Here is a 19,584-nt window from a genome sequence, read left to right as displayed (position 1 = left end):
TCTTTTGGCTTGATTGAAGGACCCAACTGCAAATACATTTTTCTTGACTTGAGGATCTATTCGAAATTATCCTTTCATTTCAAGGGCCCAATTGTAGCTTTATTTTATTTATTTATTTTTTTAATTTTTTAATTTTTTTTTGTGGGCCCACTCAAAATCAGATTTTGAATGCAATTCCAATTGCAATTCGATTTCCGTGCGCAGCAAGAGATAGTCCCAGCACCTCACGTTTTATTCATGCAAAAGGATTCTTTTGCAACTTAATTTTCTCAACTCAAACACCTATTATCCTTCTCCCACTAGATTTCAGACTCCTTGTGATTGGAAAATCTCAATCCTAACATGAATGGGATAGTTATTTTTCTAGCTTATAAAAGGAGGTGACCCCTACCAATTTTTTCATTCATCAGCTTTCAACCATCGACCCTCTTGCAAAAGGATTTTCACCTCCATCGAATTTAGCTCTTTTTGTTTTCGGTGGTTTTGCTAATTTCTTTGGCTCGATTTCAGGTCAGTTCCATAAAAAAAAACAAAAGCGTTTCCCTTTTTTTTTTTTTTTTTTTGACACTTGAACGTGCTTTTGATTCCTTTCTTTAACTCACCGGTCCTCTTTTCTTCGTTTTAGGTTTGGCCATTGGGTGGTTTTAGCACGATTCCTTGCCCTCGCTTTTTATTTTTTTTTTATTTTTTTATTTTATATCTCACCACATCGAACTTATCGCTCGTTCTTTGATCTGTTTTGATAGATTTTCCGATGGTTTGTTTCAAGCAAGCTTTCTCTTCTTTAGGCGACGAGCAATTGGTAATTCTTGATGATCGTTACCAACCGAACGACAAAGGAACCGTCTTGACGATTTATGCCCCCCTTATCGGTCCTTACGCAAAGCAATGCCCACGTCTCACGACTCCGAATCGCATGTCCGTTTGGTCCCACGAGCATCCTCATAATAAGTACGAGTACGTGTACAGTTTGCGAGCATCAAATCATAAAACCCGACAGATCCTTGCTTCCGGAAGAGTCAAGCAGTCCGAGCCTTCTGCCGACTTTGGGTGGCAACATCGTGAAAGGAAAAGTCAAGTGGGGAGATACTCTCGAGCTTTCCGGCGGCTTTCAGTTCTTCAGAGGGTACTGGGAATGGACCGAAGACGTTCTCAGTCGTTGCCAGCACAAGCTAAAGTCCGCGAAGATCTATGATTCTGTATATGCCTCCCTCTTCACGTACGACTACAACTCAGAAATTATGAAGGCGTTCTTCGAGGCATGGTGTCCGACTACAAATACCCTCTTGACGTCTCCTGGAGAAATGTCTATCTCTTTATGGGATTTGCACATCCTCTCCGGGCTATCGTTAACCGGTCTCTTTTACGATGAAGTTGTCCCTGCCTCTCAAGAACTCGTTGGTTCCGATGCAAAGGGTGTTCGATATTCTCACCGTTCATGCCGACATCTATTCCATGCCTACCACTTACTTCGGAAGCGCTCTAAAGGTCCGTCCTCCAATGTCTCTGTCGAAAGCTGGATTCAGTTTTGGTCGAAGAAACAGAAGAAATACACTCAGCCTCCTCCGCGCAAAGAAAAGAAGGGTGTTCGCCCCAAGTCAACTCACAATCCTTACGGCAATATTGAAGCACATGCAAAATGGATCAACATTGAAGAAGCTGTGTTTTCGAGCATTAGCGTTGATGTCGAACTGACGTCCGAGACATACTTGGCGGCCCATTTGGCTTGTTGGCTTTGCACCTTCGTTCTCCCCACCGATGATGTAGGCATGATACGTCCTTCAACGTTCAAGATGGCTAGCATAATGGCGAGTGGCGAAGAAGTCTCTCTTGCAGTTCCTGTCTTAGCAAGCATCTTCAACGGCATAAATAGGATTTCGAGATCCTTGAGACCCCATCAAGAGAACTCTCCGTTTCCTATTCACTTCGTCTATAGTTGGTTGGCGCTTTATTTCAAGACCCATTGTCAAGTTCTGCAAGGCGTAGCCGTCGATGGCCCAAAGATGATATCTTATTCCGGAGAAGGAAGCGCTAGATACTACACTCCCGCGGATGAACACAAACAGATTCACAAAGGAGATCTTATGTTTTGGACTTGCACCACGATCCATAGGAGCGAGTCTTCTTTATATGTTGATGATGGAACAACAAAAGGGTCCGAGAGAAATTATTTCATCACCATTCGCTCGAGCTATCTCTCCTTGCGGCGTGGTAATCGTTTCGTTATTGAGCCATATAGTCCTCATCGGTTTAGCCGTCAATTTGGGTTTTATCAAGATGTGCCGGGAGTACTTGATGAAGACGTTCGCGAGGCTTCTTTAATAGATGGACTCTGTATTGGCGTCTATGTGTTTTGCTCGAGTCCATGTCTAAAGTGATATTTTCCGTCGTTCATCAAAATCCAAGGAAGTTTCACACGGACGGCTATAAAAGATGGTGGACTGAAGCTTACGGAACTTATCTTGAAAATAAAGTTGCGAGTATGGTGAACTTGGAGTTAAGTAAGATTCCACTTGAAGACAAAGAAGATGAGGCAAGAAATAGTCTCGGCAATCTTTCTCGCGAAAATGTGCTCCAAACCAAAAACCCTCCTAGAGATATAAAGAAGAGGAACGGTCTACCTCCATCGGATGAGAGTGACGATAGCCACATAGAACGTCATTGGAAAAGGCCGAAGAGGGACCCGCAATCTTCAAAACCACAAGATCTTCATATAGATAACAGTGTGGACAGTCATTCTCGAACAAATGACACTTTTGCTGAGAAGGTTGCACTTAACACTTTCCCCCTTTTTTTTTATTATTATTTTGTCTTAATGATTTTTTTTTAGTTGGAAAACGAGATAATTAACGTTGATGATCGCGAGGAATCTCAAGCTAGTCATCACTTAACTGCCAGGGCTTGCTCAATGGGTGCAACTTTGTCGCCGGCTGCTTTGATGCCTGCCAGAACATCCAAGATGAAAGAGACCGCGAAAGGGTCGTACAATGGTGCTTGTTCAGTTTTTGTGGGTGAAAATTTCCTGAAAAATCACAAACGGGTTTTTCTTCGCCAATTATGGCAAGATCTTCGTGTGAGGATAGTACGGACTTCAATTGATTCCATTTCGTCTATTCAAGAAGATGTCCAATTAGTTCTTGGAACCATGAGGGATCTTGGTGATTTCGACATATCTTGCATAGAGGAATTATTGAAGTCATTATTTTCCCAGGCGACTGCTTATGATAAGGTGAGGTCGTCGAACTCTGAGAAGGCATCTAAAGAGATTCTATCAAGACAATTAGAGGAGGCTAAAGATCGTTTGCATACTACTCAAGCTAGAGAACACAAAGAGACTCTTCAAGTTCAAGTCACCAATAATGATTTGGAGAGTGTCAAGAAAGAGCGTGCTGCTTTGAAGGTGAGGGTGGGACAGTTGAGATCATCATTAAAGCGACAACGAGAACTCCTTCATACTGTTCAAACTGAAATTCGTGAGATTAACGAAGAGATTGTTGCCATTGAAAATACATCCCCTTTAAGTGATGATTTGGTAGAAGAATTGCGCGTCTCTGCCGAGCTTCTAGAAGATGCCAAAGGAAAGTTGAACGATTTAGACCCTTTCGCTTGAGCTAGATTTAGATTTTTCCTTTTTTTTTTTTTTTTTTTTTTTTTTTTTATTGCACTTTTATGACTCATGAAATAAAAAAAAAAATCTCCTTTTCCATCTTGCTCCCTTAGTATTCTGCACTTGTATTTTTCAACATTTTTTTTTTTTTTGTAGGAAAGGACTGAACTTAGAGAATATCTAAGCTGCCTACGTACCCCGAAAGGGATCAAGTCATAACGTAGTTCAAAGAAAAAGATAGATTTTTTTTTTTAGGAGAGGACTGAACTTAGAGAATATCCAAGCTGCCTACGTACCCCGAATGGGATCAAGTCATAACGTAGTTCAAAGAAAAAAAGATAGATTTTTTTTAGGAGAGGACTGAACTTAGAGAATATCCAAGCTGCCTACGTACCCCGAATGGGATCAAGTCATAACGTAGTTCAAAGAAAAAAAAATAGAATTTTTTTTTTTTTTTTTTTTTTTTTTAGGAAAGGACTGAACTTAGAGAATATCTAAGCTGCCTACGTACCCCGAATGGGATCAAGTCATAACGTAGTTCAAAGGAAAAAAAAAAGATAGATTTTTTTTTTTTTTTTTTTTAGCCGTGCACAGTTTCAACTCATGCGGGCCAGAAGCCTTCTCCTCCGCTTCATGCATAGTACCGCTTCAAGAACTTTCCATTTATCGGACCAATTCTTAAACCATCTTCGGCAACCAACTTGTACGCTCCGTTTGTGTATGCTTCTTTGACGACATAAGGACCATCCCACTTTGAAGTAAATGTATTTCCCGTTTTATGAGTGACGATGATGGGCCTCCTTACGGCAAGCACCAAATCTCCAACTTGAAACGATCTTGGCCGCACCTTCTTGTTAAACGCCCTAGAAAGACGAGCTTGGTAGCATTCAATACTTTGTTGTGCCTCTAATCTTTTCTCGTCAAGAGCTTCCAATTCTGCAAGACGCAAACAAGCATTTTCTTCTTGAGTGAGTTCTTCTTGTATAGCTATCCTCAATGATGGAATTTGTTTTTCAAGAGGCAAGACCGCTTCCACACCGTACACCAACGCATATGGAGTGGCTTGAGAAGGTGTTCTATACGTTGTTCTATAAGCCCATAAAGCTTCTCCCATCCTTTCGTGCCAATCGCGTTTTGACTTGGCGATCACTTTCTTCAGCAAATTACATAAAGTCTTGTTGAAGGCCTCGGCGAGTCCATTGGCGGCAGTGTTGTACATTGAAGACTTTCTTTGCTTGAAGCCAAACTTTTCACAAAGTTTATCTATCACACCGTTGCAGAATGGCTTTCCGTTGTCTGTGATCACATATCGAGGAACTCCGTAACGGTAGATGATGTTGATGCGGATGAAATCGGCAACGTTCTCCTTCTTTACTTCTCGAAGAGGCACTGCTTCAGCCCATTTGGAAAAGTAGTCTGTTGCTACCAAGATATAGAGATGTCCAGCGGAAGACTTTGTCATAGGTCCAACCACATCCAAACCCCAAGCATCAAAGGGCCATGAGGCAACAGTAGGGTGTAATGGCTCCGGCGGTTGATGAATGAAGTTTGCATGAAATTGACAAGGTTGACATTTTTGGGCATACTCCATGCAATACTTTACCATAGATGGCCAATAATAACCCATTCTTTTTATTCGGAAATGTAATTTGGGTCCTGACTGATGGGTGCCGCAAATTCCGGAATGAGCTTCTTCCATGGCTTGAACGGCTTCGTCATCACCTAAACATCTCAAGAAGACTCCATCAAATGAACGTCTGTAAAGTGTATCTTTGTAGTAGATGAAACGAGCCGCACGACGTCGTATATCAACTCTTTGACGTGGATCATTAGGCAACTTTTCGTACTTCAAGTAATCCACAAATGATTGACGCCAATCTTCCTTCTCGATTTCAAACACGTAAACCACTCGAGTTTCGTCTTCTTCAATTTCTCCATGTTCAACGATTGGTGGTACGACCCACCTCTTGAAAATTGATATATGAGCTCCGTCTTCGGGCATGGCTAAAGTAGAAGCAAGTTTTGCCAGTGCATCCGCTTGTTTGTTATCATTTCTAGGCACATGTTCTATCGTCACATCACCAAGGTATCCGATAAGTCTTTTAGCATAATCGACATAAGGGAGTAAATCGAGATTCTTAACTTCGTATGATCCGAGTATTTGATTGATCACCAACTTGGAGTCTCCATATACCTCCAAATTTAGTTGCTTTATATCAACTGCCATTTCTAGCCCAAGGATAAGAGCTTGATATTCAGCAACATTGTTAGAGCAATTTTGTGTTAAGGTAAAAGAGTGAGGCAACACTTCGCCGTTGGATGTGACAAATACTACTCCGGCGCCCGCTCCTTCTCTGTGAGAAGCTCCATCAAAGTACATTTTCCAAGGAGGACTAGCTTCAATCACAAGAACATCTTCATCGGGTAGATCATCGGATAACTCCCACTCTGCAGGGATAGGATGATCTGCCAAGAAATCGGCTAGGACTTGCCCTTTCACAGCCTTTTGTGGAATATATGTTATGTCAAACTGCTGCAATTGTAGGTACCACCTTGCGAGTCTGTCGGATAGGACGGGTTTTGACATGACATACTTTAGAGGATTCATCCTTGAGATTAGGCGGACAACATGTGCTTGAAAATAATGCTTCAACTTTTGAATTGCAAAAATGAGCGCTAAGCATGTCTTTTCGATTGGCGAGTAGTTCAATTCATTTGGTGTCATTGTTCTACTCAAGTAGTATAAGGCGCTCTCTTTTCCATCATCATTCTCCTGGGCTAGTAAAGCCCCGACAGATCGATCTTGAGCAGCAATATAGAGTATTAACGATCGTCCGGGTACTGGTGCAATCAACACAGGAGGCTTCGTTAAATACGATTTTATACTTTCAAAGGCACTAGTGCAAGCTTCATCCCATTCAAAGGGAACATTTTTCTTCATCAGTCGGCTGAATGGTTGACATCGACCGGCTAAGTTTGAAATGAACCTTCTTAGGTATGCCAACTTTCCTTGCAAACTTTTGAGCTCATGAATGTTCCTAGGCTCGCGAATCTTTAAAATTGCATCAATCTTGGCTTGTTCGGTTTCTATGCCTCGGTGACGAACTACGAATCCAAGAAACTTCCCCGAAGTAACACCAAATGCACATTTCAATGGATTCATCTTCAATTGGTACCTTCTCAAGCGCTCGAAGACTTTTCTCAAATTTTGGAGATGATCTTCCTTTCTTTTGGATTTAACTACCAAGTCATCCACATAACATTCAACATCTTTATGGAGCATGTCATCAAATATCTTCTGCATGGCTCTTTGGTATGTAGCACCGGCATTTTTCAAGCCAAATGGCATCACTTTATAGCAATAGATGCCCTTAGGAGTGCGAAAGGTTGTTAATTCTTCGTCTCTCGGCGCCATTCGTATTTGATTGTATCCTGATGACCCATCCATAAATGATAATGCTTCGTGGCCCGTAGTAGCATCAATCATTAGTTCGGCTATTGGCATTGGAAAGTCGTCCTTAGGGCATGCTTCGTTCAAATCTCTAAAGTCAACACATACACGAATTTGTCCATTCTTCTTTCTGACAGGGACAATACTTGAAATCCATGTTGGGTACTTGACTTCTCGAATGAAACCAACCTCAATAAGTTTATTCACTTCAGCCTCATTTGCAGGGACTAATTCAGGTCTAAATCTACGTTGGCCTTGCTTCACAGGGCGAGCTCCTTTCTTCACGGAGAGATGATGTATTGCCACTTTTGGGTCCAATCCGGGCATTTCTTTATAACACCATGCAAACACATCCTTGAACTCGTGCAACAATTCAATATAAGTCTCCTCTTCGTTGACAGCCAGTAAAGCGCTAATGTAGATTGGTCGAGGATTCTCCGCATCTCCTAAATTAATTTCCTTTAACTCATCGATGGTGGCTTTGACTCCTTCAAGTTCGGGTGGAGCAATTTCAGCGTCTTCTTCCTCAATCACGTCTATTTCACTTAAAGTGATATGATACGATGATGCCACACTTTCTCTGTCATCTTCCTCGTCGTCTTGGATTCTTGTAATGACGACAGTTCGCATTTTAGCCTTCAACTCTTCACCACATGATATGGTCAAATAAGTACGCCGTTTCATGCGAGATGGAATTGTACTTCGAATCCTTCGTGTTTTGGTGATTTTAGTATTAGAGACACCCACATCTTGCTTGTTCTTTCTGTTATGCCCCCACTTTCTAAGTGGTCCAAGCCTATCAAAGACGGATGGCGTAAGTCTATCAAACCCTCGTTTGTCGCCTTATTCATGCCCCCACTCTCTAAGTGGTCCAAGCCTATCAAAGACGGATGGCGTAAGTCTGTCGAAGACAGATGGTGTAAGCCTTGTCCTTCTCACTTTTGTTCCACTTTCAAGAAAATCGTCTGTTGATGAGAATTCATCTTCGATTATGTAATTACTGGTAGCTCTATTGATAGCAATACGAATTGGCTTTTGTGGAACAAACCCAAGACCAACTCTAGGACTTTGAATAGCATGTCCCTTTTCTTTCAACATTATCTGAGTAGTATTGAGGCCATGCACCTTTTCTCCAACAACTTCGGCAGGAAGTCTTCCTAGCGTAGAATCTTCACGTGGGTTGAAACCAGCTTTCACTAAGAGTTTATAAGCATTTGGGCCAAAACATTTTGTCATTTGGGACTCGGAGAATTCTTCGCATTCCTCTTGGGTTCCTTCTGTGGGATGAACGGATCTTTTAGGTGGTTGAGAAGTTGATCGCTTCTCGTCAATTGGTGTTAGGGGAAACATCAAATCTTTCAAAGCCTCACACGCTAAAGGAGCATTGTCTTGATTATTTCTTCGCTTTGGTTCTTCAACTAGTAGAATTTCTTTGGCCTTTACCGTCTTCTCATCATCAAGATAGTACTTAGCATCGGCAAAGTGGGCTTCTGCCTCGGTGAACTGTTTATCATCGGCGAGTATTGTTTTAACTACTCCGTCTCGACAATACTTGAAACATTGGTGCCAAGAAGAAGGAACCACACTATTCTCATGTATCCAAGGTCGTCCGAGAAGCATGCGATATGAGGTTCTTGCATCAATGACATGGAATAGTGCGGTGGACAACATATCATCCAGTAACAACTCTATCCTTATGATACCAAGGGCCCTTTGTCCTTCTTGATTAAATCCTTGGATCATCAAGCGACTAGTTTTGAGCTCCTCCGTGGAGATTCCAAATTCCTTTAAAGTCTGCAATGGCAAAATATTGACTGCAGAACCTCCATCGATTAAAATCCTATTCACCTTCTGCTCACGAGCGTAGCCGGCAACAAACAATGGCCTATTGTGTGGTTTGGAACCAAGAAGTAAATCTTCATCTGCGAAAGTCATCGTTGACATGCATTTACCAATCACGGTACAAACTTCATTTGGAGACGGAGTCGTTCCACTAGCAGCGGTCTCCTTTTCACTTATCGTGTTGCATGAGATGTTGATACAATCATCATCTCCTCCGTGTACGTTCGTTGTTGTCATGTCAAGGGACTCAAAAGTGCTGACGATAAAATTTGTAGTGGCGCCGATCTCTTCAAGTGATATCTTCCCTTGGCGAGCTAGCTGCATAACTTTATCTTTGAATACGATGCAATCATGAATTGGGTGTCCGACCAACCGATGATACTTGCAGTATTTTGGGTCATCGGTCTTGTTAGCTTCTTCGGGGCGCTTCATTTCAGGCAACTCGATAAGTTTTAAACCTAGCAAATCGTCAAATATTCCAGCCACATCAGTGTCGATGAATGGATATTCCCTTGCTTGCATTTCTTTTAGAGTAAGTCTTCTTCTTTCTTGGGAAAAATCTTGTTTTTCCTCATTGTTTCCGTTCACTTTTCCTTGAAATTTGATAGGGGTCGCATTCACTGCCAAAGATTCTTTGCTTGAGGTCTTAGAGAAAACTCTACCCCCCTTCCGAAAGTCCTGTTTTTCTTTCAACTGTCGAGGCTCTTGAACTGGTGGTCCCTCAACTCCACTAGCCATAATGCTCAACTCCATGTCGTGCGCTCTAGTGGCCAACTCTTCAAAACTCTTAGGTTGAATCCCTTGTAGGATATATCGGAGTCCCCATTGCATTCCTTGAATGCACATCTCGATAGCTGAAGCCTCTGACAATCGGTCCTTGCAATTCAGGCTTAAATTCCTCCAACGGTTAATATAGTCAATGACGGCCTCTTCTTTCCACTGGCGAGAGTTTGTGAGCTCGATCATGCTTACTGTTCTTCGGGTGCTGTAGAAGCGATTCAAAAACTCTTGTTCCATCTGACTCCAACCGTCAATTGAGTTCGGTTCTAGGTCTGTATACCAATCGAAAGCATTCCCCTTCAATGATCGGACGAATTGTTTAACGAGATAGTCTCCGAAAGTCCCGGCGTTGTTACAAGTTTCAACAAAGTGTGCCACATGCTGTTTTGGGTTACCCTTGCCATCAAATTGCTGAAATATCGGGGGTTGGTAACCAGTTGGCATCTTCAAGTCGTCTACTCTTAGAGTGTATGGCTTGGTATATGTTGACGACGGTTTTGAACCCTCATTGAATTTGTCTTTGATAGTCCCCATGATGAACTCCTTCAATTGGTCTATAGGAATCAACCCCTCTGACGAAATCTGGAATTCTTCAGCCGGGCTCTTCTCCCTTTCGATTGGATGTCGCCTTGCAGAAGTTTCAGCTTCGGTGTGATTTTCGCCTTGTTTACCCATGTCGTGACTACCGTCAACCTTGTTTCGCAACATCGCAATTTGGGAGTCTTGTTCTTGAATGTGCTTTGTTAGGCCTTCAATGGCCTTGGTCAAGATCGCCATCTGCTCTTCCGTGGTCGTAGCATGTGTCGTCATGACGGGAGCCACCTCAGAGTAGTTTGATGCTGAAAGGGACGTGGATGACGAAGCTTCTCCTCTAGATCCTTCCACGCCTCCACCTGTGTTGACGAGAGGTGACGAGCCTTTTTCGATGATTTGGGGCGTTGAGCTAGTCTCGGAGGATGTCTGCAGCTTCTTAGCCATACTCCTTGTAACTACGCCCATGCTTGATGAATTTGAAGTAGCAGCCTTCATCGTGAACGTAGAACAGCTACTAGGATCTTCGAGAGAGAGAAGAGATGAGAGGTAGAGAGGTCCCACCGGGCGTGCCAAAATTTGTAACAACAAATTCTTATCTGCAATATAAACAAACAAGAAAAATTGAACAAAGACGATTTTATTGAATTAAAATAAATAAATTGCGGGTTACAATCTCTATTTTAATCCTCTGATTCTTCTCTCTAGAAGAATATATGGTTGACTTGAATTTTCGGAGTCGGGTCGTTGACTTGATCTTCTCCGGATTTGATTTTGGATTTGAATAACGTTTTCCAAGGGTCTTGCGACTTGAATCTCGGATCGAACGTTGAACTTTGACTAAATTTGACTTGAAATTCTTGATGGATTTGGCCCTTTAATCTACCAATGATCTTGACTTGAATTGATTAACGTTAATCCGAAGGTTTGGCACCGTTATCTCGGATCGAACGCTGGATTTGATGAAGAATGCCTTGAATTTGCTCAAGAACACCTCGAATTTGACGAAGAACACTTTGAATGTAGAGAGAGAATCTTACCTCCTACGAATTCTTCTTCCTTGCTTCTTGAGTTGTAGAGAGAATTTTGCTCCTACGGTTTCTGCTTCTTCAGTTGTGTGTTTTGAATTGTGAAGGGAGGGTCCCTATTTATAGTGGTAGAATAAGAGTCCTTGATGGGCCTCACTGATGATGTGGCGCGATTTGATTGGCCCAATTTAAATTGATATTTATCTCTTGTAACTTGGAAGAGAGGAAACAATTCTATTGGCCAATAATTAATTGATATTTATCTCTTTATAACTTGGGAGAAAAGAAATAATCTTATTGGCCAATATATATTTAATATCAATTATTTATTTAAATTATAAATTAATTTAATTAAATTCCAAAATATATAATTGATAAAAATATATATGTGACCGCATATATACGGGTCTTCAATTGGCATCTAGGTCATTTGGCTATGTATAATTACACAAATGCCATTGGATAAAACTTTATTCCATATATAATTTAGCCATTTAATTGGCTTAAATTTTATTTGTCTACAATGGCGTTTTTATAATTTCAGAGCTTAGAGCAAACGGTGTTAAGGTCAAATGACGACTAAAAGCAACGGCCACATTGAAACAAGTTTTCAAGTACAGGGGCAAATCGATGCAATCGAGAGTACAAGGGCGTAAAGTGATACCGAGCCAAAGTAAATGGGGAGAAAAGTGGAATTTATTATTATTATTTTTTTTTTTATAAATTAATTTCTTCAGCAAAAGTTTAAAAGTTCAGAAATTATATTCATACGTAAATCTCAGCTGTTTATCTGTATAAGTTGACCAATTTTTGTGTGGAAAACATGTAAATGTGATAGAGAATAAATAAGTCAAACCTGGGGTTGATCGGTGGATGAGGCAAGATGCACAACACTAAAGTATCGCCGTTACCGTCCTTCCATCTCAAGATGTCAGTTCGACCAGTCTTAACCAGCCAATCAAACAAATTAAACCCTAAACGCCGCAAGTTTCTCATACTTGACCGCCAAATGCACGGCACTCTCTCCACGCGCCGTCAATTCCTCGATCGATTTCGGGCACCTCAGAAGAAACTCTTCCAATAGATCAGCATCGTCCGTCTCCGCGGCGTAGTGGAGGGCCAGGTCATCGGCTGTCAACCCATCTGGGTTCATCTTTCTCCCCAACGAGGGCATTAGCCTTTGGATTTCTCTACCGCCAGCTGCGTTCGCCCGTTGTCTGCGGCAAAGTGCAGCGGCGTGTCGGCGAACTGTCTCTGATCAAAGGCCCGGAGAAAATCTGGGTCCTGATGCCTTATTACTGAGTACAAGAAATCAATTTCTTCACCCTGGGGAGCATCAACTAATTGTTCCATTTTCTTTTTCTTTTTTTTTTTTCCTGAACTGATTCGATCAATCAACTAATGTATATTAATATGCTGTAGAAGATGACATATATATGTGCATGCATATCGCACTTATATATATATATATATATATTGTGATATATGTCACATGTATGAATTCAATGTGTATGGTTAGGGCTGGGACTGGGTTGGGTCGGTTGATTACCAGCCTAAAAACCGACCAATTCAAACCATTTTTGCTCAAATTTGAAAACCGTTGCCGATCCAATCTTTGTGGGTCGGTTGATGGTTGGCGACCGAATATTTGGTTTCGGAATGGATCGGTTGATAGTTTACACCCGCCACCTAGTTCACTTAAAAAAATTCAAATTTTGGAGTAAAAATATCCACATTTTGTGCACTGTCACGGTGCCATCACCATTTATCAGTTCAAAATAATTAATAACAATTTAACGAAAAAATATAATTAGGAAATTCAAAGTAATTTCAAACATGCACAAGAAATTAAGTGGAGTTTTCTGGGCTTTTCGTTGAAGCTTAGGCATAAAGAAACTGGTTGAAGATTTAGGTCAATCTTTTTTTTCCTTTGTTGATTGTTTTAAATTTAAAATACTAATTATTTTGATAATTTCAATAACCACTTAAGAAAACACGACATATATTTTATATTTTTAATAAAATTTTAGTAGTATAGTTGGATAACTGATAATTATCGGTCGACCAACTTTTGATAATATTAGAAACCACCAACCGACCCATTATAGATGGGTTGGTTGAAATTTTCGATCCGATCCTATGAGTCGGTTAAAATTTGATTATCCACCTAAAAATATGGTCGGTAATGTGTCGGTTGGTGGATAAAAACCAACCCAGTCCCAGCCCTATGTATGGTTATCTAAAAGAAAATACAAATTAATTGTGATTTAATAAATATTGGGTTAATATAGAGAGATTTGGTGCATGCAGGGATTCTACGCAAAATTAATTTATTTATTTAAAATTATTTTTTTTTTAAATTAAGTCAAATGCATCTATTAATTTAAAATATGGAAACTAAAAAATAATATCCTGATGGAAATTGAAACGAATTCTCAAATTATTTATGTTCTTTTCACATATAATTAATCAAAAATAAATAATAAAAATATATAATAATTTTAATAAAATAATTATATATTTAAAAAAATAAAAAAATTTAAATATACATTAATAAATTATATCATATAATTTTTTTTTTTAAACATTCACCACACATGTTAAATATCTATTTTTTATATTGTAACTGAATAAATGTGTTTGGCTTAATTTAAAAAAATAATATGAAATTTAAACTAATAAATTTATTTTTCCATAAAATCCCCTTGTAAGTAGAAAATATGGATTAAATCTCCCTGTGTTATGAAAAAATTGCCAAAATCCCCTCTATAGTTAACGGCATTAATTTTTAATGGAAAAGGGAATTTCGTGCAAAGTGAAATGAAACGCAATGGGGTCTTACACAAGAAAAAAAAACACGGGGGATTTTATGTTGTTTACACAATAAAGATTCTATGGTTGGACTTGTAGTCATTAGACTATAATTATGGTAATGCATAGAGACAGTTAGAGTTTAATTGTGATTTATTGATGGGTTGAATCAATACAGTTGTAATATAACTGGATTTTTACAGTTATATAAAGGTCATGATCCCAAACAAACCTAATCATTCCATCTCTTCTAAAATTCATCGTTAGAATGCGGATTCTTTCGAAGACATGTCCCAAATCCAATGAAAATTCGAAGATTTAACTAATGATGTAAGATACGTTTCTATGTTTACGTTTTTTAATAATTCTTCTTGATTCAAGCATGTTGGTTCTTGGAATTTGTATGCATATACGAATTATTTCTAACACGCAATTGTTTAAATAAGTTTAGTCTATCACGAGTAACCAAAGTCGTCATTATTTTACGCCAAAACATCTTTCCAATAGAAAAGGCTAGGAAATATCCCTGGAAATGCCACCAGTGACTCACCAGATTAAGGGGTTTTATTTATCTATGGTAGTTACCAGTACGTGTGTTTAAATAAACACTGATGATTTAGCTAGCTAGTTGTCACCGTTGCTAAAAGTCAACTTTGTTTTGTTTATATAGTTTTCTGTTAATTGGTTGAAAAGAGAAGGACAACTAGGCTTAATTAAGATCGGCCCGGTCAATACTGAATACTGATTACAATCTATGGAGAAACCCTTGTCAACTTCAATTTGTCACATTTTATTTTTACTTTTTTTCTAAATCAAATCTGATCGAGCATGATATTGTTGGAAATTTTTAGTTAATTATTTAAGTGGATTTAATTTATTTCTCACGATCAATAATTTTTTTTTGTTTTGTTGTGAATGAAATTTTAATAAATCACTTAATAATTAATATATTTGTTTATAGACCCCAAATTAATGTTGTAGTGATATCTTGACTTATTTTTTTGACAAATTATTTGTTACATCAGCCGATCAATTCATGATGCATTTATTTTGTTAGATAAGATTGCGCAGAACAGCTTTGCCAAATCAAACGAAAGGACAATCAATAAAGTCAAGAAGGTTCCGTGGTTTTAGAACTAGACATACTCACAATCCTTTAAGCTCAAGTAGTCCAAATTGCCCAACAAAATTAGCTTTTTATCAAACACATCAAGGCAAATCCAGCACAACAAGTCCAAGCAGTGGATTCTCCATGCTGCGAAATTTGCCAGGGCAATCACTACTCACTCCAATGCCAACAAGAGATGGAATCACTCAACTACGTCAACAATACACTCAACAATGCACATCGCCAATTCCACAATCAAAGGTGGAGACCATAAGCCCAATATGAAGGTAATCAAGAAGGCCAAGGGTACCAAAGAGCTCAAGGTCAATTCAAAAATTAAGTTCATCCGCTACAAAGTTATCTAGGGAACAATCCACCAGCCCAAAATTCAACCTCAAACATTGAGGAAGTATTGGCCCAATTTATTGTAACTTCTTTCCTATTTTGTACATTTTGTAATCTGCATATATTCCTTGTACTAATGTGAAAGAAATAAGTCAATCTCCTATTTCTAACCAATGTTTTACCAACCAAGGCTGACCTGTTTACAAGGAAAAAAAGTCAATCTCCTATTTGTAACGTGTTCAAGAGCGAGGTTGAGACTTCGATTCATGTTCTCCTTAAATGTAACGGGGTGGTGGAGATTTGGAAGAAAGTTCCTTTCGATAGCATTCATAATCAAGAGTTCTTTTCAACTTGGAATTGGGCTGAAACAAGAACTTCAGGGGCGAAGAGGCGCTTCAGCCATGGCCCATGTGAGCTAACTAGTTGGTGTCATTCGTACATTAGGGGCGGATCTTTTAAGGGGCAGGGGGGGCTGTTGCCCCCCCAAGATAAAAAAAAAAAAAATTTTTTTAGGTATTTTGGTATTTTAATTTTTGAATATTACTTTTGACCCCCCTAAAGTTTTTGTAAATATGTGTCTTAATTCTTAATTTTTTTGTTTCTTCTCCACAATCTTATATAAATTATACTTGTATACATCATATCTAATATAAAAATATTTAATAAAATGGTTAAATTTGTATTATTTTATATAATATCTATGAATATTTACTTATTTTGGAATTTTTTATCGGTGTCTCTTAAAAATAATATGAGATGATGCCATTAATCTCCAAAATATTTAAGTGCAATACATTAAGATTTTTTTGTCATGCTTAAAATATGATAAAACTATAATATATGCTATTTTAATTAAAAAATTATCAATATAAACTTATTTTTGCTATATTTTGTCATGCTTAAAATATGATAAAACTATAATATATGCTATTTTAATTAAAAAATTATCAATATAAACTTATTTTTGCTATATCTTGTGAACCTAATTTTTTTTTCGGGGCGCTGTCCCGAACCCCGAAATTTTAGTTAGCCCCCCCTATATTTTAATCCTGGTTCCGCCCCTGGGATGTATTACAGTGAAAAACTCGGGCCAAGTTGCACAAGACAAGAAGTGCATCCAAGTGAGTGGAAACCACCGCCAGCAGGTGAGTGCATTCGGCTAATGAAGGCATTATAGTGCCCGAGATGGTATAGGGTCATCATTTGGAACGTTGGTGATGGAATGCATGCACCAACATTGAGAGATATTTTGACAAGGTTTCATTTCAATTTATAAAATGGTCAAGTAATTGTTTAGCTTTTCTTGCTTAAGTTACCATGTAACGACATTTTCTTGTCCTTTTCTTTCTTTTTTTCCTTTTTCTTTTTTTTTTTCTTCTTTTTATTCTTTTTTTTTTTAACAACTTAGAGAAAAATTGTAAACAATGATACTCAAATATTGGTAGGCATAGTTTTTATATTTCTATTTAAGTTTTAAATAATTTTTTGTATGGTATTGTTTTTTTTTTTTTTTTTGATGAAGAAGGTATATTTTCACTGGGCAAATGGTAAATAGGCCTATGACCAATGTTTTGAAAACCGGACCGGACATCGACCCGGTCAAGCTACCGGGTCACGGTTGGACCGGTTCAACCGGGGTCCAACCGGGTTTCGTACATTTTTTTATTTATAATTATTTTATTTATTTAATACCTCAATTATAATGTATTTATATATTTTATTATTTTTATACTTTATTCTTCTCTGATCACTTTATAAAACAAGAATAAAAAATTATTAATTTTCTTTCACTCCTTCCTCTCTCCTCTCTGGCTCTCTCTCTCCCTTCTTTCTTCTTTCCTTCTTTCTTTTCACGCACAGCCCCCCCCACATCGCCTTCTGTTCTTCCGTCTTTCTTTTCTTCTCTTCCTCCTTGTTTATTCTTAATTCTTCCCATTTCCACCCAAACATTACTTTATTTTCCCACTTATTTTTTCATTCTTTTTTTCATTTTCATTTTCATCTTCTTCGTTTTCTTTTCTTTGGTGGATAGCTATGGCAGCTAACACTTGGATTGGGTCACATACTACCTAGATCCGTTCACCAGCAACATTTTCGACAAGATTCAGTAACCCACGACGTAGATCCGACGATGCCATTTTTTTTAGCTAAAAACCGGTTTTTCGTGTTGATTTCCGGGTTACCCGGTTCATACCGGTTGAACCGGATTTGTAGTGATTGACCCGGTTTTTTGAGCATTTTGGGTTTTAACATCTAACCGGACCGGACATGGCGGCGGTTCGCGGTTGAACCGGTCGGACCGGCCGGTCCGGTCCGGTTTTCAAAACATTGCCTATGACAAGAGACTTAAATGCACATAGGTCCAGACAAAAAATAGTCATGCAAATAAACCAATCCTCATGTTTTTTTTCTAAAATATCCTTCATAATAAAATTTTCATCAATTCCATCAATTATACTCTAACTTCATCAATATTGCACATTGGCCACGGATTTGAACAAATATATCACATTAACCCCCATTTTCATAAAAAAAATTATAAAAAATTCAGAAAATAAACTTTTTCTGAAAAAAAAATTCCGACCAGATACCAACGTTGACTTTTTTTTTCTGAAATTTACAGTCGATCAACCGCCGATCTCCGACGCTGACTTTTTTCTTTTTCTTTTTTTTTGAATTTTTTTTCTAAATTACTGTGTTAACAATAAAATTATTGTCTGAGATAGTAATATTGAATACCAAAACAGTAATATTATTAATATGAATGTCTCAAACAGTAATATTAATACTACTGTCTCGAACTATAATATTTTGAATACTACTATCTCGAACAATAATATTATGAATATTACTTTCCCGAACAACAATATTATTAATATTAGTGTCTCAAACAATAATATTATTGCATGGGACAGTAATATTACGGTCGAGGACAACTGTCGAAGACAGCACAATTGCAGGCCAAGATGATAAAATTTATTTATACTGTAAAATTACTGTCTTAGACAGTAATATTACTGTGTCCGATAGTTAAACTATTGTGTCCGACAGTTAAATTACTATTGGAGACAGTAATTCAGCAACCAATACATTAATATTAATTAAAATATTTTTTTGTAAGAAAAACAAGTTTTCAGAAGAAAAGAAAAAAAGTCAATGGCAGTGAACCTGCCGGAAAAAGAAAAAAATTCAAAAAAAAAAGTGGAAGTTTTCAAAAAAAAAAAAATTCAATGCCGATCTCCGGCAGTGGCGGTCAAAATTGGTTAATTGGTGAAATTGGGCTAAATTGGGGTGTAAATCATGAAAATGAAGTTGAATCCGGATTCCAAGGAATTAAGGGTAATATATATATATATATATATATAAGGGTTTTTATTATTTGTAAATAAGTTTGAATAAGCTAAATTTATTTGAAAGATAAAAAAGTTAGATATTCTTTTTTTTAATTAAATGCATTTGTCATTGATCTATTTGTCATTTGCTATTTTTTAATTAAATGCTCTTGTTATTGACCTATTTGCCATCTCCTCATTTTCTTTAAACAAATAAAACACAACACATTTATTACTTGGTGGTGAATAGAACATGCATATTAAGTTGTAATGATGTTAAGGTTGTATTTGTTTTAGTATCCGCTATCCGCTTCATCGTCATATCTAAATAATGTCGTTTTATACCTAGTAGTTATATGGGCGCGTGCCTAAGGACACAGAGCGGTTTATTATATGCTACATCGATGAAATGTATCGGGTATATTTACCATCCATATACATACAAACACACACCCATATTAATGTATATAGATCAACAGCAAAAAAATACTCGGTGTAATATTCACCCGATGTAGCATAGAAATAACCAAGTGCATATATTTAATGACGAAATCTTCCAACCTCAGTTAAACCTGTTGACATCTTTGAGATAATAGATAGGCTGTGACTATATGCAATACTAATTTCACTTGTGCAAGACCAAATTAAAGAAAGATTCCAAAAAATTATATTTTATTAAGATAAAATGACAAATATATCCATAAATTAAATTGGTTTTTTTTTCCTCATGCAAGACCAAATACAAATAA

The 19,584-nt window shown here is 38.0% G+C and overlaps 2 protein-coding genes across 2 annotated transcripts; one reads left to right on the top strand and one right to left on the bottom strand.

Annotated features, from left to right (window-relative positions):
* The first annotated feature begins 2,189 nt into the window (after window positions 1–2,189).
* On the top strand, window positions 2,190–3,658 carry LOC148768429 (uncharacterized). Its single transcript, XM_088821116.1, has 2 exons — window positions 2,190–2,767; window positions 2,831–3,658. Exons 1-2 carry the CDS (start codon window positions 2,366–2,368, stop codon window positions 3,608–3,610), a joined length of 1,182 nt encoding a protein of 393 aa, XP_088677242.1. The 5' UTR covers window positions 2,190–2,365; the 3' UTR covers window positions 3,611–3,658.
* Window positions 3,659–7,901: 4,243 nt separating this feature from the next.
* Window positions 7,902–10,490, bottom strand: LOC148768428 (uncharacterized). Its single transcript, XM_088821203.1, has one exon. The coding sequence runs from the start codon at window positions 10,488–10,490 to the stop codon at window positions 7,902–7,904; it is 2,589 nt and encodes an 862-aa protein (XP_088677329.1).
* Between the last annotated feature and the right edge of the window lie 9,094 nt (window positions 10,491–19,584).

Source organism: Erythranthe guttata, chromosome 8 (genome assembly GCF_056151865.1).
Source record: "Erythranthe guttata isolate IM_541 chromosome 8, IM_541, whole genome shotgun sequence".
Classification (NCBI taxonomy): Eukaryota; Viridiplantae; Streptophyta; class Magnoliopsida; order Lamiales; family Phrymaceae; genus Erythranthe; species Erythranthe guttata.
Note: the sequence above shows the minus strand (reverse complement) of the source record. Positions and strands in the feature narration are given on the sequence as shown.